The sequence below is a fragment of the Myotis myotis genome, unplaced genomic scaffold (assembly GCF_014108235.1).
Source record: "Myotis myotis isolate mMyoMyo1 unplaced genomic scaffold, mMyoMyo1.p scaffold_m19_p_1, whole genome shotgun sequence".
NCBI classification, from domain to species: Eukaryota; Metazoa; Chordata; class Mammalia; order Chiroptera; family Vespertilionidae; genus Myotis; species Myotis myotis.
In genome coordinates, this window is record NW_023416313.1 from 194,867,786 (window position 1) to 194,895,366 (window position 27,581).

General features: G+C 40.1%; 2 protein-coding genes across 8 annotated transcripts in view; both read right to left on the bottom strand.

Moving 5' to 3' along the window:
- GPHB5 (glycoprotein hormone subunit beta 5) overlaps positions 1–14,449 on the bottom strand; it is a 30,725-nt gene extending 16,276 nt beyond the window's left edge. The window contains exon 1 of the mRNA XM_036309363.1: positions 11,456–14,449. The gene's annotated coding sequence lies outside the window, so the exon portion shown is untranslated. The remainder of the gene's footprint in view (positions 1–11,455) is intronic.
- A 6,932-nt stretch (positions 14,450–21,381) lies between these two features.
- Positions 21,382–27,581, bottom strand: part of PPP2R5E (protein phosphatase 2 regulatory subunit B'epsilon) — a 179,306-nt gene continuing 173,106 nt past the window's right edge. For 5 of the 7 annotated variants that reach the window (XM_036309384.1, XM_036309412.1, XM_036309404.1 and 2 more), the window contains one exon: positions 21,948–26,061. In XM_036309384.1, the coding sequence (XP_036165277.1) occupies positions 25,962–26,061 (100 nt within the window). In that variant the 3' untranslated portion in view covers positions 21,948–25,961. Of the gene's footprint in view, positions 26,062–27,581 lie in introns of all 7 variants that reach the window. The other 2 variants (XM_036309433.1, XM_036309423.1) reach the window with 1 other exon arrangement.

Consider the following 27,581-nt stretch of genomic DNA (forward strand, 5'->3'; position numbering starts at 1 on the left):
ATGGTCATCCCCCGAGGGGTCCCAGACTGTGAGAGGACACAGGCTGGGCTGAGAGACCCCCCGATTACACAAATTTTTGTGCACCGGGCCTCTAGTCTTATATAATAAAAGCCTAATATGCTAAGTGTCCAACCATTCATTCAACCAGTAGCTATGACACGCACTGACCAGCAGAAGGCAGATGCTCCAACTAGTAGGTTATCTTGCTGTTGGGGTCCAGCCAATGGGGACTTGGTGAGATGGGCTGGACATGTCCTGGAGCCCTCCTGCAGTCTTCCCCGGCCCCAATCATGCACCGATGGGGTCCCTCTGCCTGGCCTGTACCCTCTCGCAATCTGGGACCCCTCAGAGGATGTAGGAGAGCCAGTTTTGGCCCAATCCCCACAGGCCAAGCCAAGAAACCCCACTGGTGCATGAATCTGTGCACCGGGCCTCTAGTTACTAATAAAATATTTTATACTCTTTATACATTCTTTTCCTACACTAAGTCTTTGGGTCTGATTTGTATTGATAACACGTATACTAGTAACTGACAATACATCTTAATTCAAACCAGCCACACTTCACGTGTTCAAGAACTATAGTGCAGGCCAGATGCATAGATTTACCACCCAGTGGAAAGGAGAAATCATTTGCACTCTTTCTAGTCTTATTTCATGTGGCATGCCTGTTAATTCTCACAACAACATCCAATGAAGTATTATTACCTACCCTTGATGATGAGGAAACTGAGATCCAAGAAGTTAAACAAATTAACTAATCAATGGTGGAGCTAGGATTTAAATCCAGCCCTGACTGATCTTTACTGTATTCGGCTGCCATGGTTACTTGCTATGTTCTTGCAGTGAGAAACCATGGCCTACGGGGAAGGAATCATTAGATCAATCTTATTGATATCTCTGAGTCCTCACCAGCTGAGCTCAGGTGGCTGATGCATGGGAAATTTCAAAGCTTAAAGCAGCCAAGAGCCCACAAAAGATTTTTGTTTGGGAATTTGTCAAAATGCTTGTTTATCCAGAACCTGATTTCTGATCTGCTGCACCTAATGACGTTGTCTGAGAGGCTCAATTTCTGGAAATGTGTTGTTTGCCTGACTGAAGCACAGCTTCTTACCTAGTGTCACTGAAGGGCCTGCACCAAAATAAATTACGAGGAGAAATTTCTCCAAAGCAGACATGGCCTTGACATTTAGTGAACAATGGAGCCAGGAGAGTAATCAGGTCCAGGAAAGGGAAGCTAATATAATCTGGGGCTGGAGGAATTTCATAATAAAGGGTAGGCTGACCCAAGGCCCATTTCTCTCTCTAGCTGGGGCCCCTGGGGCCGGCGCATCTCTTGGAACCCATTGTCTCTTGGAATCTCTGATTCATCTTTGCAAAATGCTGGCCAAGCATTAGAGATGTAGTTTGCGACCTCAGAGCTGAGTAAAGTCAAAGTCTCTAAACCATGATTCTGAGTTAACAAGCCAAGGATAATAAGCCAACTAAACCCAGAACACAACACTGAAACAGTCTGAATGTTACCATATAAATATCTAATGGATTTCCTTCCTATCTACATGACCTCTTTCTGTAAATATCACAGAAACACCCCAACATTATTATGTACCAAACAAAGTTCATTATCTTTCTCTCCAGGCTCTTTCCCACCCCTTTCACCTGGCATTCCTCATCTCTAAATGACACCCCTGAGATTCATTCTAGGCACCTCCCTGTCCCACACCCCACACCCCCCTACACACACAATTCTGTCAGTTCTACCTCCCAAACATATTGTGACTCAGTTCCCTAATTCAGAATCCTTGAGGACCCTTCTTACTGATGCCTCTGACTCCTTCCTCTCTGTTCACTGTAGCTGGAGAGGTCCTTTGTAAATGTTAGTGTAATCCTGATTTGTATATTCTGGTTGAAACTCTGCCCTGCTCCCCATGACATGCAGGGTAAAATACAAACTCCTTACCAAAGCTCTCTGCTTAGCCCCGCTGTCCCTCCGCCTGCCCCTCCCCATGCTCACTCCAAGCTCAGGACTTATAGATTGAGCCAAGCACCACTCTCTCTTCCATCAGGTCTTCACACTTGCCCTTTCCCCTCCCCAACCCCTACCTCAGCTTCACCCCTATGCATCCTTTGGGACTTGGCTTAGCCACTGCATCCTTCAGGAAGCCTCCTCTGATCTTCAAAGTCGGAGGTGGGTGCCCAAATCGTGTGCTTTCACTGTGGCTCGTGCCTCCCTGTCACAGCTCCTTTCCCATTGCAACTTCATCAACAGCTCCCTTGTCTCCAACCGCTTCCAGATGTTAGCTCCACGTACCTGCACTGTGATCATCTGTTCACCCTTCCATCCCCAATGCCCACATGTGGTAGACAATAAACAACTAAGAATAGCAAATATCACATTTGCATTTTCCTCCAACTCAGAACTTTGTCAGTCTCCATTAAAGTGTGGCAAATATATCCAGAAGAGCAAGTAGTCCATTCAGCAAGACTTGCCTTCCCATATCAAAGTGAAAACTCAGTGGGTTCGCACAGGCACCATCATTGAATGCCTCAAGCTTCAAGTTAGTGCCATGTGGGGCCATCCGTGGGAGTGTGGACTGACCCAGGCAGCAAGCAATCCTAGAAGCACTGGGCCCAGTGAGCAGGGTCACCGTCCACTTCCTCATTATCTTCTTTCCCATCACAGGACAGGAAACCTGATGGTTTCCACCCCCCGCCAATTTGAACAGGGCACACATCGGCTCATTAGCACATTGGTCTGGTTGGGTTTTATGATTAACTTCCCTCTTTGCAGCTTGAAATACCTCCTCAAAGAAATGTGGAGAGTATGGAAATCAGATTTGACTGGCAGAGAGCTATTCTCTTCCATCACTACTGTTATTCCGGAGCTCTCTAAAGGAGTGGCCTTTTCTGACAGCCTAATAGGTAATGACATAATTTTAATGATCTGTTCCCTTCAGGGTCAAAAGTGAAGAGGGAAACTTCATAATGAAATTACTGTGCCTCAAAGATGTAATCACTAGATTCATCCTTTTTGCATTGTCCATGCCTAGGACTCTGGAAACAAGACACGTATTTCGGGTCAGCCTAACACTGTGGTTGATGCTCTGCTTTCTGAACTGCCTGGAAGATCCATGAGGCCCACAGCAAACTGAGCCAAAGGCGTGACTCTTTAGAAGCACTATCAGAATACACACACATATACACATATACTAGTACACACAGATCAACTCTGTTCATCACATAAAATCATGGGTCTAATTTCTCAATTTGAACAATTAAAAGATACAGGATCCTTTTATTTTTAGAGACCAGTCTAATCTTTTCCTCCCAGTGTTATGATCAGGGCTGGTTGGGGGGAGGAGGTGTTTATTTCCCACTCTCATTTTTCTGTAGCAGGCAAGAGGAAAAAGTCTGATGGGACACTCAGGCCTCCGTCTCTCTACTCCACACTCTCAGCCGGGCCCTTATCTGATTGATTGATGAGATGGGTCAATAAACATGGTGACTCCACACCTTGAAAGGTTAGAGTTCAGGGAGATTTATCAGTTACGATGGTTTGGGCTGCAAATAACAAGTACAAACCACTGAAGGTGGCATGACTGTACTCAGGCTGAAATAACAGGAAGCCCAGAGTTGGGGAGAGGCTGTGTCGGTGTGGCTCTGCAGGTGTCACCAGGGACCTGGTGCTTCTCTTTTCTGGTCTGCCATCATCAGCATGTTGGCGTGCATCCCTTTGTGAGCTGCCGTAGCTCCAAGCTTAGTGTCCTTCAGTAACAGTACCCAAAAGCGAGAGAGAGAGAGAGAGGAGAGAGAGAGAGAGAGAGAGAGAGAGAGAGAGAGAGGAGTATCTTGTCACAAGCATTTATCTTTTAAGAGAGGAAAGCTCTTATAGGAGTTTCCTGACCACTCCTCTTTCACCACATTGGCCAGAATCAGGCCACATGGCCATGTCACAGCTGTAAGGAAGGCTGGCAATGGGAGTCTCTGGCATTCACAGCCTCACAGTGGAAGAGCAGCTCTGCCAACATGGGAAAAGGCAAGGAAGGTCTGTAGAGTAGACAGCCACCAGGGCCTGTCAAGTGTGTTGGTTCGATTCAGAGCAAAGGTCATGTGACTACATACCAAGTTGTGCTCTCTAATTTAGCTTCATTCAGTCTGCAAGTCAATGTTTTTACCTCCTCCTGTCAGATTCCTGTGTTTTAGTTTTAGTTTTTAATCCTCACCCAAAGATATTTTTCCTTTGATTTTTAGAGAGAATAGAAGAGAGAGGGAAAAACAGAGAGAAACATATCCATTGGTTGACTCCTGCATGTGTCCTGACCAGGGCCCGGGCCAGGCAGGAGCCTGCAACCGAGATATGTGCCCTTGACTGGAATCGAACCTGGGACCCTTTGATCCTCAGGCTGACGCTCTATCCACTGAGCCAAACCGGCCAGGGCTGTTATTTATATATATATATATATATATATATATATATATATATATATATATATATATATATATATATATTAGTTTGTAGCTCAGAGCAAGGAAAAGGTCGTGATTACTTATCAGCCCCAAACATGAACAATTACTGCCAGGAGCATTGTTGACTATAGGAAAATCTATCACTATCGCCCCTTTGGCCCTCAGTTTCGTTATCTGAAAAGCTAGGAGATTGGATGAGAGCATCTTCAAAGCCTCCTTCCAGCCCTGACATTCAAATGTCTGGAAGCAGTGAGTCAAAGCAGTAGCCTCAGGTATGTTATGGAAGGAAGAAATTTGACTCACACTGGCCTTGGGAAATCAAAACTAGTACATGCCGAAGTAGTATATGATGAAAGAATGATGAGCTCTGAAACTAGTGTCAGTTTAATAAAAGCAAGAACTTGAGAACATGCCCCAGGCATGCTATTGAGGGGAGCCATGTAAAAGGTTTATAAAAGTTTAGGAAGATTGCTGTTCCCTTAAAATTGAGTTTTATAAGGAAGGAGAATGACAAGGCACTAAAAAATAGATTTCTCCTTCATCTCTGGATTGAAAGAATTGCTAATGTCTATAGGATACATCTCAAACACCTTGACATATCAGATCCTTCCCAGCCAAGCATCAGCCTACACCTACATACTGAATAATAATAATAATAATAATAATAATAATAATAATAATAACAGGTAATATTTTTAAAGTCTTCCTCTGTGAAGCACTCTACATTTCATTGTCCCTTTTACCCTCACAACAAGAATATTGTTAAAATATGATTATCTTCATTTTACCTGTGGAGAAACCAAAGGTAAGTAATTTGCCCAAGGTCACACATCCAAAGCTGGTGGAGACATAATTTGAAATAGGCAGTCTATATCCAGAGCCCATGCCTTTAGTCAATATGTTATAGTGTTCTTACAGTGTTTATATATTATTTTATAAATTTTTACTTACATTTCTATTTCTATTTCTAACCCGTAAAGGCCATTTTTTCTTATATACCCTAGTATTGTACCTGACAGGTAATAGACACTGAATAAATAGTGAATGAATGAATGAATGAATTCCTGTGCAGATTTTCACTGTTCTTGACACACACTTTATTATATCATTGTAACCTAGCTTATACTGCTCCTTCTGCTCAACAGACACTTCCTTCAGAAATATGCTCAAATAACATATCTTTGTTGTGTTTTTCCCATCAATCTTACAAAGAGAAAAATAGGTCACATGGAAAACAAGTCATGTAAAAAGAAACTAGAATCAGAATGGCATAGGTTTTGATCATGAATCAGGGTCAGCTAACAATAGCCCCCAAATCTCAATGACTTAAGACAATGAAATCACTCACAGTCAGCAAAAGCAGAGAGATGGGCTCTGCAAACATTAAGGGACAGGGGATCCATCTTGTGGTGCCACCATCTCCAAGGTATGGCCTATTAAGACAGCCAAGGAGGGGTAAGAAAGAGCCTGGAGGACTGTGGAAGTCTGAAGTGGGTACATCACTTCCACCCACATCCACTGGCCATAACTCAGTTGGACGACCCTGACCTAACTGCAAATGAGGCTGAGGAACGAGGTTGTCCTGTGTGCCCAAAAAGATGAAATAAATTTGGTAAACTAGTAGTGTTCCACCGTAGCTTCTTCACAGGAATATGGAACAATGCCTTCAAAATTCTAATTAAAATTATTTTCATCTTGGGAAATTCTATACCCAGGCATCTTTTCAATCAAGCATGAGAGTAGAATAAAGAAATGATCAGCCCTAGCCAGTTTGGCTCAGTGGATAGACTTTCAGCCTGTGGACCAAAGGGTCCCAAGTTTGATTCAGGTCAAGGGCATGTACCTAGGTTGCAGGCTCCTCCCGAGCACGGGCCCTGGTCTGGGTTTGTGCAGGAGGCAATCAATCTATGTTTCTCTCACATCAATATTTCTCTCTGTCTTTCCCTCTCTCTAAAAATCAATGGAAAAATATCCTCTGGTGAGGAATAAAGAGAAAAAAATAAATGTTCAGACATGCATGATCTCAGGAAGCTACCAAAGAATGTAAACAAGGAAGTAAATAATGGAAGAAGAAAATATTGAAAGCAGAAATTAGGGCTCCAACATGAGAGTGTGGGAGGGAAGCCCAGAAATAACAGCTGTATAAAGGCTCAAACTGGGGCAGGAGGGTACAGGGTAACTGCATTTGAAGGACCTGGAAAGGGGAAGAGAGCTGACGATATGTGTGCTCTATTTTACTATCATGCCTGGCTTATACTGTCCCCTCATCTTCCATAGCTCAAAGTCAATACAGAGTGGCTGAAATTTATATATCTAAAAATAGCAGTAGAGGCATATTACTTGGAAAAGAAGAAGTAAATTACAAAAGAAACTGCTAAAAAGTATTAAAAATGGTTGTTGCAGGAGAGCTGAATTTGGAGTGAGGTGGGAAAGAGCAAGAAAATGCCATTTTTCATTATAGCTCTTTTTACCTATGTACTGCATTTCTTTGCTGAAACTTTTACAATGTTTTCAATACAGAGAAGAGAGGGAGAAAGAAGTTTGTATAATTTTTCCTTCATCCTACCCAAAGTTCCCACAAAGGACCTTATGATGACTTAAAATGTCGAGGAGGGACAAATGGGATAGGCAAATGGGCACAAATATGGAACCTTCTTTGAACCCAAAGCAAAGTATTTTCTCTCTCATTCAATTCTTGTTACAAATTACTGGCCGATGGGCCCATCTTCCCAAACAGTTTTAGGGGAAGAGGGAAGAAGCTGATGGGGCCACAAATGACAGTCACCATGTTGAGTCTCTCCTCTATCATGAAAAGAAAAAGTAAAATAAGATATTTGAGGCACTTTTCTAAAATAAATATGCTCTGTATCCTCCTTATCTAGTGGCTTCATAAATCTCTCAAAGTAATTTTTTTAGTTTGGCATGACATTTTTGTGAGTTTATGTTGATCGCTCTTAAGTATTGCCTCCTTAAATGCATGTACACCTATCAATCTTACCTGTCTAATTTCAATAATTCACCTTTTGTTTTGTTTTGCTTTTTATTTAAGCAGCATTTGCTGATCTCTTGGCTCTCTTGTTGTCCTCCATGCTTCCAAGGGTTTACTAGCGATGGTTCTGCTATCAGGTCTGTAAGATCTATTTGAATGTCATTTACGTGGCCCTAAATACTTGACCCCTTTTTTTCATTTGGAGGTTTCCGTTGCCTCTTCAACAACATTTATGCTGCAGTTACTTATTGAGCACCGTTTTAGGTATTGGGTTAGAGATGAAAAACAAATTAATAGTTCTTGCCATTAGGAAAGACTGAAAAATAAATCAATAATCTCAACAGTGATAAGGGCTATGGCAGGTATATGTATAGAGGCTCTAAATTAGAAGAGACAGTTAACCCAACCTGGAGGAGGAAGGGAAGGCTTCCTGGAATGAGTTGTCTTCTGAGCACGTGAACGACTTGAGACTAAACATGTAGAGAAAGGAAAAGGATACTCATTGTTGGTAGAGAAAGAGCATGAGAACACTCATAAGTGAGAGGGAACTCAGAAGGGTCAGGGAATGAAGGGAAAGTCATTTGGGCATAGGGATGAGTGACAGGAGATGGATTTTATTCAGAAGAGTGATATGACCAGATAGCTCCTTCTACTCAGATAACTAAAGTGTGTGTGCAGTAGGGGAGGGAGGGTGAAATTGGAGAAAGGAGACTCCTACCAACATGAGGCCATTGAGGTAATGAGGGGGAAAATCCCAAGAACGTGGACTAAGACAATGGAAGTGTGGATAAAAGAAAAGATAGAGCAATAAAAATCTATTTTGGAGGGGTTCATGCAACAGGATGCAGTTATAAAGGATGAAGGAGGGGAAGCATCTCAGATGGCCCAAGTATCTGGTTTTGCAGACTCAGTAGATGGTACCACTATTGACCAGCAGGAAAACCTGAGGAAATAGGTTTAGAGGCAAGTGAGTTCATTTTGTGTTAACTTTGAAATATCTGCCAGGTGTTTGAGTAGAGACATCAACTCACAAGTGGACACGTGGGTCTGCAGTCCAGAGAATGGTCAAGGCAACAAAGAAGACACTTGAGTCATTTGCACACAGGGGTGATGGAACTCTTGGGGTTGAACAAGTTATCCCAGGAAAGATATAGAGTAGAGAAGAGGGGCAATAAATCAAATAAAAAGCCTCAGAGCTTAGTTCTCAGCTCATCTGCACCAAGTATTTATCTCCTCAGGTTTCCCACAACACCTTGACCTAACAGCTATCATTTTCATGTCCATGTGCTTTTTTTCTCTTCATACGATACAATTAACTTGAAGACAGGGACAAAATTTTATTTGAATTAGTATCCCCAGGATCAAAAACACAACTAAGAATATTCTACATGTTCAATAAATGTTTATTAAATAATGATTGATACCTCATTTATAGAAAAAGCAAAAAATAGCAAGTCTGATGAGCTTCAAATTCAGGGAAGCACCAGGTTTTAGCATATTACTCAAGATGAATTTTAATCGAAGAACACACCTGTTCTCGCTGCCCCTCATTCTCTTTACTCACATAAGAACAGAAGTCTGGTTTCTAGACTCTACCATTTGTTTCCTTTTATCACCATGAAAACAGGAGTATTTTATTTTTTCTGAATTGCCTGGGCTCACTTAAACTAAATTTTAAAACCATGGAAACTGTGTCAACTGGCTTCTGTGCTCCAGTTAATCCTTCTCAACACCCCTGACAGGTGGGGAGAGACCAGGCTCCCTCCTGGAGACGCCACCTGTGTGACAATTCCAGCACGAGCAAAGGCGAGCCTGCTTATCCTACGTGAGGATTTAGAATCAGAACCTCTCCCTGGGGACAGTTTACTGACACTGGAAATTCGTCATGGTTACAAAGTACTTTGATTTCGCAAAAATAAGAGGTCTCTTCTGCTGAAGTGGCAAACAGTGCTTTTGTTTTTTCTAGATTTACTAGGTAAGGACTACAAGTTCAGTGTCAAGGAGCCAAGGTTTTTTCTCCCTTCCTTAAGCCAGCTTCCAGCCTTCTCAGAAGATAGTGACTAGTGTTTATAGTCAGCGAATTAGAGGGTTTGAGGGGAAGCAGAGATGGGAGGTGTTTTGTCTTTCAAAGGAGGCCATCAGATGCAGGCTCCTACTCCATTGCCTGGAGAAGTAAGTCCTCATGTTCCCAACCATTGCATCTTGCTTGGTAACTAAGCAAATGCAGTTAAGACTTAGTGTTTGGCATATAGTAAAAGCTCAGTCAATGTTCATTAAAAGGCAAAACAAATAAAAACAAAGTCTGAGTTCTGAGCTTTGACTTCAGTTAGTACAATGCATCCAAGAGCTGGGGCCGGGGTCCCAGATAGACCTCAGGACTAACGCTCATCACACCTGAGAAACAACACCAACTAAATCAGCTCCGGAATCAGGAAAGGTGATCAGCATTAGAGGGAAGTTCTCTCCTACTTGCCCCACCCCTGAGACTCCAGACTAGATGTTTATGGTGCCATTTCCTACCTACTGACAGGAAATATATATAATACCCAATACTGACAAAAATGTTGTGCAAATAATGTCCCCAAATTCTGAAGACCTAGTATAGTGTTACAAACCTTTTGGAAAATAATTTGCCCACATGTGTAAGAAGTCATAGAAAAGTTTCTACCCTCCCATGACTGTGAATTTATCTTAAAGCAAAAATATCTAAAATGAGAATACAGCTTATGCAAACTGCCTTTTGGAAGCATTATTTTTCAGAAATAGCAACAAGAAACATCCTAGTTATGCAAGGATATGAAATTATTAAGTGATGGTCCATCCACACAATGGAAAAGTATTTATTCATTGAAATTATCATTAAGACTGCAGCATGTAGAAAAGCATTTGAAATAAGTTTAAAGGGAAAAAAACAGAATGTAATTTATACATGATAAATGGTATAACTACATCTGTTTAACAATTATGCAAGCATATGGGTGAAAACTGGAAAGTCATATGAAAAATAATTGGTTTTTTAAGGTGAGTAGATTGTGTTAACCATAAAAACTGAATTTGTTTAAATCTCCAAGGAAAGAAAATTCTGACACTATTTAACAATCTCAGGGAGAGTAGAAAAGCACCCCAATTCTTTTTACAAAGACACTAATACTAAAACCAGGGAGCACCAGAAAGGAAAGCTATAATCTTATTTCTCATATGAATACTGATGTAAAAGTGATAAATAAAATATTAGCAAATTGAATCCAGCATTATATTAACCAAACAATATACCGTGGCCAAGTTGGGTTTATTCCAGAAATGCAAGGATGATTTGGTAACAGGAAATCTGTTCACATAATTCTCTGTATTAATAGATGAAAGGAGGAAAAACACATGATGTCATCTCAACAGAGGCTGCAAAAACTTGTGATAAAATAAATACAATGGTTATTTCCTATTTAAAATATTTAAATTCTTAGTAACTTGGGAAAAATAGGTACTTTCTCAATGTCATATTATATCCATACATGAGAATGTAGTTTTGTTACAACTATAACAATGCAGCAATAGTTAATTGATCTGATGAGTTCCTTGGAGACTGACTGGGTATAATAACCATCCAAAGGTTCAAAGGCAGCCCAGCCAGTGTGGCTAAGTGGTTGAGCATTGACCTAAAAACCAGAAGGTCACAGTTCAATTACTGGTCAGGGCGCATGCGCAGGTTGCAGGCTCGTTCCCATTGCAGGAGGCAGCCAATCGATGATTCTCTCATCATTGATGTTTCTATCTCTCTTTCCCTCTCCTTTCCTCTCTGAAATCAATAAAAAATATATATATATATTTTTTAAAAAAGGTTGAAAGGCAGACCTCAGAGAGCACCCTGGTTCTTGTGGATTGTATCTTCAGGTCCAAGTTACCTAACCTCTGTATTCACTGGACAATCCTATTATCTAATTTCTCTCCAGGAGGCCATAGGCAGGCTTCTATCCCATGACTGGATACTGGAAAAGTTTCCTACCTGGTAACAAAACATTCTCCAGCCATTCCCAACATTAAAGAATTAATCTTCTTCCAGTTCATGTTCATAAGCTGTCCATCAGATGCCGCAGATGGGAATGAAATCCATATCATTAAAATGTAAAACTTTTTCAACGCGTCTGTAAAAAGAAACTACAAAGACAACAGAGACGTGTTTGTTTTCTTCAGAATAACATAGTAACTCTGTGCTGTTTAGTCAGCTTTCCAACTAACCCAGGATTTCTAGTATTCAGAACCATGACATTTGATCAAAGGAAAATACTAGAAGGACTACATGTGGCTTTTTTCTCCATGCCCTTTCCCTGGTAGTTAAGCCAAACACAAATTTCATTATCTGGTTTCTAGTCACATTCATGAGCCATTCTGTTCCGAAATCTCAGACATCATAGCCAAGGATTTCTGAGAGGGGTTGTAGGTAAATCTGAGAAAAGAAAAACAGAAAATAGTAGTAATCGCAACAGTTTTGAGGGACAGTTTGTCAAGTGGAGGGGGAAAAAGAAAAGGTTGTAAGGATTTTTCAATGCACCAAAAGAATTCTGTAATCTCTCCTCTTAGGAACTTGTCACTCAGGTTCACTAAGGTTCTGAGACAGCCTTAGGACAACAGCAGTTTTCCAGCTCTCCGCAAAGAACATCTTGTAGCAGGCTGCATCGCTTTTTCTGTTTAGGGAAGCAACGGCAATCATTACTTAGGGGTTACCACTTGGATCTGTTCTCTTTATGGGGCATGAAGAAAGATATCTAAAATATTCTTTACATGGCATTTTTATTTGATGGTGAGGGGCAATGCTGTAGGACTATACATACCACCCAGGGATGTGCTCACAAAGCCACCGGAGAGGAATATAACCCAGATTAAGTCAACATACTTATGCATATTTATAGTCTACTTGAAAAGTATAAAGAACATTGAGAGACAGGTGGATCATGCCATGCATTCTACATATATCTTTTTATATATATTTACATACATTCATGCATACATACATACAGCAACAACCCCATTAAATTGATGTTAACCCTATTTTATAGGAAAAAAGAATAATTAACCACCAAGAGTAATACTTAAAAATTTAAATATCTCAATCATTGTGTATCTTATATACAAATAGTTTGTGCTTCCCTTCTACTGAGGACTTTGAAATTAAAGACTTTATCATGTGAATAATATTGGATGTGTACATGATTAAACATATTGGTCTCAGGGTCCCTTTATTCTCTTAAAAAGTATTGAGTATTCTCAAGAGCTTTTGTTGATGTAGGTTCGGCCCATAGGTATTTAACATAGTAAAAAATAAAACTGAGAATTGTAAAAATATATCTACCTATTAATTAATTTTAAAATAACAATAATAAGCCCATTACATGTTAACATAAATAACACATTTTTTTGAAAAATAATTATGTTTCCCAAAAGAAAGACTAAGAGAAACTATTCTGTTTTACACATTTGTAAATTATAGAAACATCTGAATTCTCATAGATATCTTTTTTATTCAATCTGCTGTAGCATGTAATATTGGTGATGCATATAAAGAAAATCTAGCCTCACCCAGCCAGAGTGGCTCAGTGGTTGAGGGTTAACCCATGAACCAAGAGGTTACAGGTTCAATTCCTGGTCAGGCCACATGCCTGGGTTGTGGACTTGATCCCTGGTAGGGGATGTGCAGGAGACAGCTATATCTCTATCACTCTCCCTTCCTGAGGTCATTTTCCTCACAAATTATATACGTGCAAACATATCTTATCCCAGCAAGTGTTCATTTTCTACCCAGACAGCACAGACTGGTCTCAATGGAGAGGCATACACCCTTCTGGTCTTCCTTCAGCCAAATCCCTGGTGTTGTGGGCTCAAGGAGGCCTCCAGCCTCTGTCTTGGCTTTTTTATTTCCAAAGACCTTGCAATAGCCATTCTGGACCCATGACACCAGTTCCAAATAATCTGCTAGTCCCCAATTCTCTCTCTTGGAGGGAACTCAGATTATCCAAACAAACACTACAGATAGTAACATCTCACATCCCTGCATATACCCTATGCCTTAGTTTCCTAGGGCTGCCAAAATGAATTACCACAACCCATTAATGTATTCCTTCACAGTTCTGGTGGCCAGAAGTCCAAAATCAAGGTGTCGGTAGGATTTGTTCCTTCTGGAGGCTCTGAGGGAGAATCCACTCCGTGCCCCTCCCCTAGCTGCCAGCATCCTCCATGTTCCTTGGTGTGGAGCTGCTAACTCCAGTCTCTGCCTCTGCCTTCACATCACCTTCTCTGTATGTCTGCATCTTTGTGTGAGTCTCTGTCTCCATCTTTCTCTTCTAAGAGCACCGGACATTTTGTTTTAGAGCCCGCCCTTAATACAGGATGATCTAACCTCTAGATCCTTAATTACATCTGCAAGGAACCACTCCAAATCAGGTCACGTCCACAGGTTCCAGTGACAATATCTTCTGGGGCCATCACAGCACTCACTACAGCCCAGGGAAAGAGAAAAGGGACGAGGCCAGCTGCTCCTGAGAGGAGTTGGGCAGGGTGAAGGAGCAGTACACTCGCCTCTGCTAAGCATGCTTGTTCTTCCCTCCAGACAAGTTACACTCCATAGTTGATAATCAAAAATAATGTGGCCTTGAACTGAACAGGAGCCCACTCCAAAAGAGCTAATAAAACAAGAATTACTTGAGTTGCATGGTGTGTTTTTTTTAAAGAATTGGCATTATCTACTTAGAAGAGCACTCCAAGACAACCAGTTTCTCACATCAACTGAAATTATTGTTATCCACACAACCCTGGACACACCCATCCACACAGAAAAGGAGAACAGATCATGAGTTTTAATGAAAGTTGATCAGAAACTTAGACAAAGGCTCCTGGGGGTAATTATAAGGCAGGACCACCCATGATTAAGGCTGTTTTCCTAAGAGACAAGTAAAAGTGAGTCTTTCAAAAAAGAAACAGGGCCTGGCTGGGGTGGCTAAATGGTTGTGTGTTGACCTATGAACCAAGAGATCATGGTTCGATTCCCAGTCAGGGCACATGCCCAGGTTGTGGGATCGATCTCCAGTGTGGGGCATGTATGAGGCAGCCAATTAATGATTCTCTCTGATCATTGATGTTTCTATCTATCTATCTCTCTCTTCTCTCCCTTCCTCTCCCTGAAATCAATGAAAGAAGAAAGAAAAGAAAAGAAAAGAAAAGAAAAGAAAAGAAAAGAAAAGAAAAGAAAAGAAAAAAAGAAAAGAAAGAAAGAATATATTTACATGACAGTGGAGAACACGATGCTAGCTAGAACGGAAAAACATAGTGACCTGGATGAAATGAAAACAGCTGTAAGAATGGATGTTGCACATGCAGCAGCGTTTTCCCACGCAGAAGAATGGCTCACTTGGTCAATTGAGATGTAAGGACACTAAGATATAAGGACATGCCTCTGGCATTCCTGAGATCATGCAGAATAAAGCTCCTGTCATACATACCAAAGTTAGATAGGCATGATCCTTAGGGAACTCAAATGTCTCTAGATTTGTCATTCTGATATTTGCTACAGAGAAACATTCCAGATTAGCAGGGACCAAGCATGAATGCCAAACAGCACTCGTGAGCTGTGGGAGGCCCCCAGGCTGATCGCAAGACTCACCTTCAGGGTATATCCCCAGAAGTGGACGCAGGTCAAGGAATACCACTGCCAACTTGGCTTGTTAGAACAGAACACAGCTCCTAGGAGGGCTTTCTAGCCTGCAGCTTTTTTATCATGTGTCAGAACGCTTGGGTACCCTGGCCACCACCCCAGAGGACAGCTGTCAGAGGAACTGTGCATCCTACTCAAAGGCCAGATCGCTAGAGGAAACATGTGGGCAGTGGCCCAACAGCCTGCTCTCAGATGGGTTGGAGGTCACAAAACACAACTCACCAGCAAATGATCATCCTCAATACCCCTTTCAGGCACTCTCGCCCTGTGTGTCCTCCTCGGTGTCAATATTTCCCAGAAACCTCAAGCCCAGAATCTATGCCCAGTGGCTTGGCTTCAGGGAAATTTGCCCTACTCACTCAGCAGAGAGACTGAACCCCACAGACACAGCAAGTGTAGAGGCCCTGAGGCATGGCCAAGGACCAGGATGGCAGCCAGTAGAGTGAGGATCGATGAGTAAAGGAGGGGAGTAGATCATGGTTTGGAGTCTAGTTTTCATTCCTAGTGTATCAAATTGTCATGAAAGGTTTTAGGAAGGGGAGTGACACGATCTTATAGTCAGAGAAGTCCACTCCTTTCATTTAGGTTTTTTGTTGTGTTTGTTTGTTTGTTTGTTTTTGCTTCTCTGCATCAGTGATGAGTCATGGGATGGAAACAAAACCTGAGTTTCCTAGGGTTAAAAATCACAGCAGCATCTGTATTTATTCCCTTACCTGCTCATAGTCCTATTTCTTTTACAGCCCGGAACCTCAAGACTCTTACTGCCTTCCCAGGTTCTGCTGGGTGCAACCATGAAGTTGGCAGAACGTCACTGTGAGCATTCTCACAGGGGTCATGCCTAGGGCAATCCTGCCGGGTCCTTCAAGGAGCTGAGACAAGCCGGGGAGATCCATCAGGTGCGCACAGGAGCACCACGCCACTTGTCACTCAGTGGCGACAGAGCAGAATACTGTCTCTCCCAGCCTGTCTTCTACTTCTCACTTTGGTTTCTTGTTTTTATCTTTAAAAAGCAATCAGTAAAAACTCAGAGCGCTGTTCATGTATGACATGTGCACTCTCCTGTAAGGATATTTACTTCAATAAACAGTAAAAAGAAAAGGCTACATGCAATTTCATAATGAAAATAAAGCTCCAAGATTGATGTGCTTTGAGCGTTGAAAAGCATTCTCCCAGCACGTCCCTTCTCTCTCCCACTGCTGTAATTGAGCTACAATGTCATGCAGTGTTTTATGTTCAGTGGTTTCTCTCTAATAATTTCTCATCAAATTACATTAGAGGATAGGACTTCACCCCACCAGAAGCTCCTTCCCCTTCCTAACTGCCTCCTCTCAGGCCCGTCCAGGTGGCCCCTTCCTGGCTCCCTGTACCTCCCATAGCCAGCAATGGGCTTTCTAAAGGAACAGTACTATTTGGATTCTAACAAAGAAACTGGCCTGCCTTTGAGGTTCTACGAGTTCGATTTGTTCGGTCAGAACCACTGGCACTTCAGATGGCTCATTCTGTGAATTTGCTATTGTCTGCTGAAGCGCAACGGGAACAGTGATAATATCCTTTTTGTGTCAGTGAAATCGCCTGTGAACACCTAACTAATTAACGCCACCTGATGTTCACATTTCCTCATTCAAGCAAACTGGATGCTACCTGTGCCAGCTTTCTTCTCATCTGGGATACAGCAAACAGTGGCACAGGTCACGTTCTGACCCCTTGCATTCTCAAAAGCTCAAGAAAATAGTTATGTGTTGCGGGGGGCGGGGAGGAGGAGCGAGGCAGGTATCAGCTTAACATGTTACTTCCTAATGCTTGACCTGAGCCTGCTTCATCCTTATCTGTTGCAATCACTCTGGACTCAAAGAATGCCCCTTTTATACCAACAGGCCTGTCTCAATCTGCTGCTGAGGTCGCCTAAGGTCTGCTTCACTGGAAGAAAGAATGCACACTTCATTTTATCTATTTCTCAGGCATGGAGACTTTGGTAAATGGGAGTTATGCTTTCTTTGCATGATCACTCTCTTCTCTTCCCTTTTGACTACTTTTAGCTAATTTCAACTCCTTAAGCTGTTAGTAGCTGCTTCCACATTCCCAATTGCTTATACTGCTATTCCTTGACTTAGCAACTCCACAGACATTATCTATTAAAGATTTAGCTCATTTTGTGTGACCTATGCCTCTCTTTCCCGCCCTCCCAATGTAGCTATGTCACCATTTTAAATTAAATCAATAATCAGACATTGTGTTAATATGACTATGTTAATATTCTCCGCAGCCTAGTCATACACAGTGATATCATGTACCCCCTGAGATCACGCACTGAGGAGCATCATCTCTGAGGCATTCTTCCAAATAATGCACAACTTCGATCTAATCACCAGAAAACCCAAACTGAGAGACATTCTAAAAAGTAACTGCTCCAAAGTGTCAGTCATGAAAGATAAGGAAACACCAAGGAACTATCACAGATTGGAAGAGACTAAGGAGACATAACAAAATGTGATGTGAAATCCTGGATTGCAAAAGGGACATTAACGGGGCTCCAGGCTGAGAGTCAGCACTATGTGAAGCAGGAGAACGCAAATAGAGAAACTATCTTTCTGGTCTGGAGAACCAGAGGGCATGGATCAGGACAATCTCAGTCACCAGAAAGGGAGGTGGGTGTCCCAGAAAGGAGAGTGCCAGAGAGGAGGAACCAAAATTTTGTGTATAACTCAGCCCAAATCTACAGCCATACCTGACCCTCACATGCATGGAACAAACTCCAGGGACTGATCAAAGAATTTGAGACTTGAGCTACTGCACAAGAGAAGGAGTTTGTAGAATGAGCCCCTCCAAGTTAGTTTTTGCTAGAACAAAATAATTAATATGCTTTAGAGGAATAGTACACAATCCAGAGTTGCCATAATAGTCAAAGTATGCAGGACAAAAATCCAAATTTACTCAACATATGCAAAACAGGGAAAATGTAACAAATTCTCAAGAAAATCACTATTTAAAAGGGCAGATTTTTCGATAACCTCAGTGTTGCAAATAATAGCTTCATGACAACTATTGTAATTATGATTAGTGATATTAAGAAAAACATACAATGAATAAAAATATAGAAAATCTCAACAAAGGAGGAGAAACTACTCTTAGGTATCTCATATAAGTGGAATTATACAGTATTTGTCTTTTTGTGACTGGCTTATTTGACTTAGCATAATGTCCTCCAGGTTCATCCATGGCATAGCATATTTCAGAATTTCTTTCTTTTTTAAGGTTGAATAATATTCAATTCTGTCTATATGTTTGCTTATCTGTTCATTCAATGCATACATGGGACACTCCATGTTTTAGCCATTGCTCATAATGATGCTATGAACATGGATATACAAATCTCTTTGGGATCCTGCTTTCACTTCTTTTTGGGTATATAACCAGAACTGGAATTGCTGGATCATATGGTAATTCTATTTTTATTTTTTGAGGAACTGCCATATCGTTTTCCACAATGGTTTCACCATTTTACATTCCTATTAACAGCACACAAAGGTTTATCTACATAATCACCAGCACTTGGTGTGTGTGTGTTTTAAGTTAAAGTGGGATGGGATTGGGATAAAGGATTTGAAAAGCATGATGCAGAAGTTTGGGGGGACTCCTTGAACGGATAGAATTATGAATGGAAATGCAAGGGTGAGTGAAATAAGGCTCTTTCTTGCAAGAAGGGAATAAATTTCAGACTTCTAAGTTGTGGGAACTAAAATTTGATGTGTGTACTCAGAAGCAGCCATCCTACTGTATAGTGATTACTCTTCAGAGCAAACTGGAGTCAGAATCTTGGTTCAATGTTTGGTAGAACCTCAGCTGTCTTAGAGATGAGCACTTCTACCCAGGATTGTTGTGAAAACTTAATGGCTAAAAGAAACTTACACATACAAGATAAGTGTTAGTTATTATAATTATTCATTTATATTTAAGCCACCTCTGTAAATAATAGCTAATAAAATATGCATTTAACGCAGGTAATGATATTAATTGCAGGTTACCATGTGCCAGGCTTTGTGTTAATTGCTTTATATATATTATCTAATGTAATATAACACTATACACTACCATTTTACCTGCATTTTACAAATGAAACGGAGGCTTAGATCAAGAACCTTTCGCAAAGTCACACAGCTGACAAATAGCAGAACCCAAGTGATCCCATGGGCCTGTGCTTTCCAAGTCCATGGCCTGCACCTTGGGAGCCTGGCCAGAGACAGCTTACCTGAAGAGCTTTAGCGAGGGTGACGCGGGCCGTGCTGATGTCCATCCTGGTTCTAGGCCTCATATCATGTAGCATCCACCAAGATTGACTCCAAATTGTATGATCAATTCAGACTATGATTTTTAAAAGAATTGAACTAAATGATTAAAAAGACAGAAAATCTGAGCATCGGAGAATGGACAAGAATATGAAAAGAGCCAGTCAATGAACACTGGTCTGATCAATCAATGAATACATGTCTTGTAGTGGACTTTTAGGTTGGAGAGCTATCAAGCTTGTTTTCTAAACTCTGCCTTTCAAAAATATTCTTGAAAATGAACATATATCATTAGCAAATCAGATTTTAATTCCACTTGCTTTTCCATAATTTAGTCTGTTCAAAAAATATCTAATGCGAACTTAATCTACTAGAAATCCCCTGGACACAGTATTATACAAAAATCTCAGAAATAGGAATTGAACTGTATATTTACTTTGCCTTCATTATCATAAATATTTATTTACAGGCAGGAGGTAATTTTAAGAGTAGATATCTGTTGAAATAAACTCAGATTTCCTTGAACCCTAAAATTCTTTGTTAAAGTTTCTTCATCCTGTAATTTACCAAGAGGGTGATCTTCAGATGTTACAAATGGTTATGCTTTGAAATAAAAAATGGCTGAGTTTACAAGAATTTTTCTCTCCCCAGCTCAGAGTTTAACATGAAACATTAGTTAACTCTACACAGTTACAGTCTAATGTGATTTAATTAGCCACCTACATCAGATGCTTTACAAAGTATCCTGTAGTTGACTAAAGATGACACTCCTCTCATCACATCACAGTGAGATTATGTCCCTCCACTTGAATCTGAGCAGACCCTGTGACTCCTTGACCAAAAAGATATGACAGAAGTGATAGAATGAGCAGTTTCCACTTCCTGTCTCTCAGAACAATCTTTCTTTAAAATATATATATATATATATCCTATATAATAAAAGCCTAATATGCAAAACGACTGAACAGCAGAACGACTGGTCGGCAGCGGGTGGGGCTGGCGAATAGGTGGCACCAGGCCATCCAAGGCAGACACCAGCGGGCAGAGGGAGGGGACAGTGATCAGGGGGCAGTGGGGCACCATCCCCCGATCTCCCTGCTGGTCACCTCCCACAGAGGGAGACCAGACTGTGGCTTAGGCCCACTCCCCATGGGGAGTGGGCCTAAGCCATCAGTCAGACATCCCCCAAAGACTCCTGGACTGAGAGAGGGCAAAGGCCAGGCTGAGGGGACCCAAGTGCACAAATTTCCATGCACTGGGCCTCTGGGGTGTGTGTGTGTGTGTGTGTGTGTGTGTGTGTGTGTGTATTATTGATTTCAGAGAGAAGGGATAAAAACATCAATAATGAGAATCATTGATTGACTGCCACCTGCACGCCACACCCACACACAAGGTGGGATTGAGCCTGCAACCTGGCATGTGCCCTGACCAGTCATGGAACCATGACCTCCTGGTTCATAGGCCGATGCTCCACCACAGAACCACACCGACTGGGCTCTTAGAGCAATTTTTCTTAGAAACGAGTGGACTTGCTGTGAAGGACCCCCATTAGTATGTCATGAACTAAGGCATATGGCTGAACCCGAAGCCAGCAGCCAGAGTGAGCCGTGTTGGAAGTGAATTCTCCAACTCCACTAAACCCAAGTTGACGCTCAAGGAGTAGAGACTAGATGATCTTACCATGTCCCTGCCTAAACTGTACACTGGTAAACAATAACTGGGGTTATGCCACTAAGTTTTGGAGTAGTTCGTTATACAGCAAGGCACTGGACTGCTCCTGATTTTCTCTAGATGAAAGTGTGAACCAACCAGCCCCACTGTTTCACAGGCAAGTTGATCAAAGCTATTATTTATGTGGTTCACGAGGCCAGAGGTCAAAAACACACACACAGCCAGGCGCCTGGGAATTCTTCACGCTTCTTTATTAGGAGGCACCCACAGTACAGAACCTCTGACACGGCCGTCAAAGGGGAAGTTACATTCTCTTTGGGAACACCTTCATTTTTGCTTCTGTTACCACTTTGAAGAAAGGAAATCATTTTCAAAGACATTTTAAGTTTCAAGTGTTTAAGACTCCACTTGCCTTTTGTTGTGTTTGAAAAGTAGCACATTTGAGCCCGAGCTGGAAGATTGTTTTGTGGATTTTAACTTTGATGTGGACAAGAAGTCTTGGCCGTCTGGTTGAACCAGTTCATAATTTTCATATGCAACTTTTCATCTCAAAAATGTTTCATTTTTACCTCTATCCACAAACAGATGCTGTTTAAATGCGCGCGCGCGCGCACACACACACACACACACACACACACACACACACACATTTAAAATCGATCATGAACCACACAGCATTTCTAACAGGAAAAATGAACTTTTGCTGCCCTCTCCTGCTAAAACAATGAAATACTAAAATACCAAAAGATTTACGGAGCTAAAGCGAAATCCTCAAACCAAAAGCAATGGACATGTCATTCTCATATCCCTTAATCAAAAATCAGACAACAACCAGAAAATGTATTGGTAATATTTATATTTGAAAGTTCCTCACTGATACATGAGGTTTGGATTACAACTTATTTACAATAAGTGATTTCTTTTTTTTAAAAAAAAGAAAAGGACAAGGGAAGGAAGAAAAAGGAGAGAGATAAGGAGGGGAAGGGAGGAAGAAGAGGAGGGAAGAAAAGGAAACCTATATTCATAGACATCGTAATATGGGATGTTTATTTCCAAGAGATACTACTGCTGCTGTCGTGCACAAGCAGCAGCACAAGTGAACATTCCACTGGTTCAAAACTTGCTCAACTTTCTCTCAAGATGCACAATCCTTTTTGATTTTCAAAATTAAATACTGAGAAATATAAAATGCATTGCCAATATACCTACTACAAAAATCCTTTGTGGCTCATTTCCTAACTCCACTCAGAGAAAGCAGCTGAGCCAGAATATAAAAATAAAAATATTGATGTGCAAATTAAACATCACCGATCATGTCCGGTGCCACCTTTTTGCTGTAGGTGACTGTCACTTTGTAATAACATTGGTAATAGCATCAAAAGAGAGAATCTTTTCATTTCCTGGGCCAGGTCGGTGCATCTGATTAAAGTGTGTGTGTGTGTGGGGGGGGGGGGGAGGGCGGGGGAGGAGCATAACTCTGAACACTTAAGAATGCCAATAACATCCATACATTTTCCCTTTCCCACCCTCCCCATCCCCACAAAAAAATAAAAAAGCTTTTAAAGCTCTAAATATACTTTTTTCCCCATAGTGTGATTGAGCCTAGGGCTATACGTTTAAGTATAGCAGGTGCAATTACAAGCAGTTCCTGGCTCTGCACCCTGGACTGTCCCACGCATAGGAGGAGGTACAAAATAATTTAAACCCTTCCCTTTAGGCAAACGAGCCCAAGATGAAGGAGCATAACCCTGCTTGTGAGTATCCAGCGGCATCAAGGGTATTATTTATTTCTCACTTTTTTATTTTTTATTTTATTTTATAAAAAAAAAAACAGTCAGATGTTAGGAAGAGCAAAATAGAATAAAATTTAAAAGGACAAAAACTCAACACTGAAGGAAAACAATGGGGCCACTTGCACAATGAGAAAAGGAATGCATGCTCGATTCAAAGGATGAGAGGGGTCAGTTCACTCACATGGGTTTTCTAGGCCCACAGCCTAAGGCCTCAGCATCACTCTAAACCACAGGGTTTTTGTTTGTTTTTTCTTCCAAAGACACTCTTAATCCTACCCCTGAAACCAATATGGTAGGGATAAGTTTGGAGTGATCATCACTCACTAACTACAATATTTGCTATTTTAAAAATAGATTTATATATAGTTCTGGAAATTATGAAGCAAACAAAATATAACAAAAAGATGCATTTGTCACAATGAGCTCAAGTCGCAGCAACAGGAGAAATGCGGGAAAGGACAGAGAGGGCTGCTGCAAATGCAGCAAGTATGTCCTTAAATATGTCACATGGTGCAACAGTCAGACAACCTAGTTACTCTGTGTCACCGGACACAACATGACAAGTGTCACATTGTCACTTTCAATTAAAAAGAAAAGACAGTGTTTCTTCTCAGAAGTTGCCCTATGAATTTTAGACATGTATCTATAATTGCTTCTTTGAGTATGTCTAAAATCTGGCTTTATTCTCCTCAGTTTGGAATAATCAACACATAAATTGACATCAAGGATATCTGTGTAGTTCTCACCTTAACTCTGAAGACAGGGTAAGGTGCAAAATAGGAGCCTCATCTTTCTCATTTCAAATGACTGCATTTCATTCTAATGGGCAGAGATATTTCATAAACCTGGGATTTTAATGTCCCTTATCTAAAAAAGATGAATTAATGGCAAACAAACATTTAGACTGTCAAAACTAAATGTAATGCAGAGTCAAAACTAACAAGCTAAAATCGGAGAGGATTTGTTATAAATTTATTTTTTATCTTTAGTTGTTGAACTTGCACCTTTGCTCCAGCACTTTGAAAGGAAGTTGTTTCATCTTTGGCAGTCTCTGCCAAATGTACATTGAATCCCCATGAATGTTCTTTTTTAAAAAGAAAAACCTATGAATTCCATTAAACCGTGTTATGTTTGGTGTTGCATATGACTATTTTACTGCTGGTTCTGTCTCAGAATTCTCAATGCCAAGTTTTGTTTGTTTTACAAAGTTGCTGAGATGACAGTATTCATAATTAGCTGACTTTTACACACACACTGTGACCTGATAATCCGGAAACACCTAATAGGGGAGAAAGGTCAGCTGCCTTTTTTTCCCTTTTTTTCTTGGAAACAATATAACTGCATATTCTACTTTATATTTAAATGGAAGGAAGAAAGTATACAAGCCCATATTGATATTATATTTCTACTAAGAGCAACAACAGTTCATATGTTCATGTTTGCTGCTATGACAATTCAACACATGAACAGAATCAGCTCTATGCCATGAAGACTGCTGAAGTGATGGTTTAGGATTATCAACTCACTGCTGCTATGTCCATAACAAGCAAATGCATCCTGGAAATAAGCCCCAAACACATATCTTTCAGTACATAATAACGCAACCACAATAGGTTAAGTACATACTGTACACAGTTTTATCAGTATTTTTATCTCCCCAAGATGTTAAGAGTCCTCTTTTAAATACAAAGCAGAGAGCCAATAAAATATAGCTATAATACAGCCCTAGATTTTGTTTTGTTTGTTTTTGTTTTTTCTTAAACAATTTGGTCACAATGCACCTTTGATATAAAAGCATTTTTAAACTTTATTATTAATACTCAGGACATTAGGAATTTCCAGATTTTTTTCAGTAGCATTTGTAGAACCACTTTTGGTAACAAATACAGTAGTTAGGAATACGCATCCAATTCAGAATGCATAATAATGTTTATCCTGAATCCTTTCTGGCTAAAAACAGGGCTGGCGCTGTGATGAGATATAGGAGAATCTACAAAAAACACGGTAACATGTTTGTTTTTCCCCAGAGGCTACATCCTCTTTTGCTGGAATACTTTATAAATACATATTAAAAAGTAAGGCAACAACTCCAAACAGTCCAAGCTGTTTGCTCAACTCTATTCCCAATTAGATCCGCAATCCTGGCGATCAATTTCATGGTTGTACTATTTAGTGTCTGTCTTTCTGATTTCAAAATGGTCCAAAGGATGTTTTCTGACATGTCTAAAACATCTCTGGTATGTGTGTTCAATGATGTACGCAATTAATACTGCTCAGGTACTGAAGCCTATGATGTCCCAGTGCCTGTTTGCAAAGGATTCAAGACATTGATTTGGATTCACCTTAAACTCCTGCACGAATCCAAAATTCCCTTCCCTACTATGTTTATCACCTCTTCTCTTTTACTCCAAATTTTAAACCTAAAGGAGTACCAGGACTACCTGGCTACTGGAAAGATGTTCACTCCAGTAAGCAAAACTCTCATCTGGGACCTTTATAACTCACGGCCCCATTTCATGTGGACATTCAACTCAAGAAGATGTGCAAAAGGAAAAGATGTCAAATTACAGTCAAGTTATCCAGAAGAGGGTGTTATACAAACCTATATGGAAATGACAGTCTTTTTTTTTTTTTCTTCCTTTCCTATAAATACATTTAACAGCTCAGCAGAAAGACAAGCTAAATTTAAGATTGTTCACATTTGAGAATTGTTTCATACTCTCTGCTAATGATAAATAAGGAACTCCCGACAATGGAATTTTAACAGCAGTTTCATTAACAGGTCTCTGAAAACTGCTCTTTTTTTTTTTTTTTTTAAAGGGTTAAGAACAATGATTATGTTTGCAAAGTTCTGAGAAGTCCATCCACTGTCCAAACTTTGGATTGAAGTCCTTATTTTTTTTTCCTTTACTTAGAGACAGGTATATACAGTGCTGTTGTAATAATGAAACAAATGTGAAATCTACTGTAAAGTTGCACAATACAGAAAACTGTTGCTCCATCTTCTACTACATAAATGTGTGACTCCACAGGTTAGTAATGTTGCTGCCATTGTTTTTGTTAAGTTGGAATTATCCCATCACGTCTAAGACCTCTCTTCAACTCCAGATCCTCCAGTTTTTTCCACAATTCCTCACGCTCCTTTTCTTTCTTTTTCTCACTGGGGAAGAAACAAAATATAAAGTAAATACCTGGGGAGGTTTAAAGAAGTTATTCATCAATAACTGCCCCTTGAACATTCTTTTTCCCATGTATGTTTTAAAAGGTCTTTGAAAAGCTTGGCATTAAGCTTATGGGTATTTCTTCTTTTTGGTTTTTCTCTCTCTTGCTCTTTTATCTGACACTTATTTAGACACAAAGTAGTATTAATGAACAGAATAGAAGATGACAACTTTTTATTGTTGTTAATCCTCACCCAGGGATATTTTTCCCATTGATTTTTAGAGAGTGGATGGGAGGGGGAGAGACAAAGAGAAACATCGATGTGAGAAAGACACATCAATTGGTTGCCCCCTACATGTGCCCCAACCAGCATAGAACCTGCAACCCTTCAGTCCTTGGGCCAATGCTCTAACCACTGAGCATAACCAGCTAGGATTGATTTTACATTAATATTCCTTTAAACTTAATACAGAATATTAACTTCAAAATTACTGAGAAACAAAAATGAGGATCATTTATATGTATCTGTTATCCTAAAACCAAGGGCACATTAGTGACTTTCACTTGGGATCTACTTACAATCTAATTTTCTCTTTGTCTCCAAACAGTTTCTCAAAAGAGATGCTAGAAATGACGCTGATGCAGAGAATGCAGGAGGTCAAGAAAATATACTTCCTCTTTATGAATATGTTTTTCCTACACTATGTCTATTTAAACTCTTTAGCAGTATCTTGTAAGTGTTAATAAATCACAAAATCTAAATTAACATATTTAATACTTACAAATACAACCAAATTATATATTATTTCTTCTGTGATTGCAGTTTTAATGATCTGGACAGAATTGTGTTGATATTACTATATATTAAAACTTTAATGTTCCAAAGCTTCAAATTTAGTTCAATATCAATTTAACTAGTGACTTCCATATTTGGGGGAAAATTGGTAAAATTTACTAAAACTCTGGATGTCTAAAATAGGGTTAATAAATTTTATTTTGCCAAGGACATGTTTAGATTACCATATTTTTATAAAAGAAATAGTGCTGATTTTAACATCAACCAAGTCAGAAGTGCATAATCCAGGAATATATGAATATAATGTAAATTAATAAATTCACATATATTAAAATAATTAATTCATTTCTGTCCCTAGCTTTCCCATGTTGTGATGAGCCAGTAAACAGCACACCCAAATGACATCTGTGTATCCATAAATTCAGATAATTCCTGAAAAAGGGCCATGTGTTACTTTACCTAGCAAGAATTTAATGGCAGTTACAGTACAATATTTACTCAGGGAAATCCACATAGGTTAAGTGAAATTTGTATATAATTCTAATGCCTCATATTTTTATATCATCCCCAATTTTTTAAAGTTATGTTGATAACTATAGCAATAGAAATTAATTTTCATTGCCCACAAAAAAAAAAACCACTCTAGAAATACTTAAGTAATTTTATATTCTCATCCTACTAGTCTTAAGGAAACATTTCATTATGTAATATGGTCATTAATA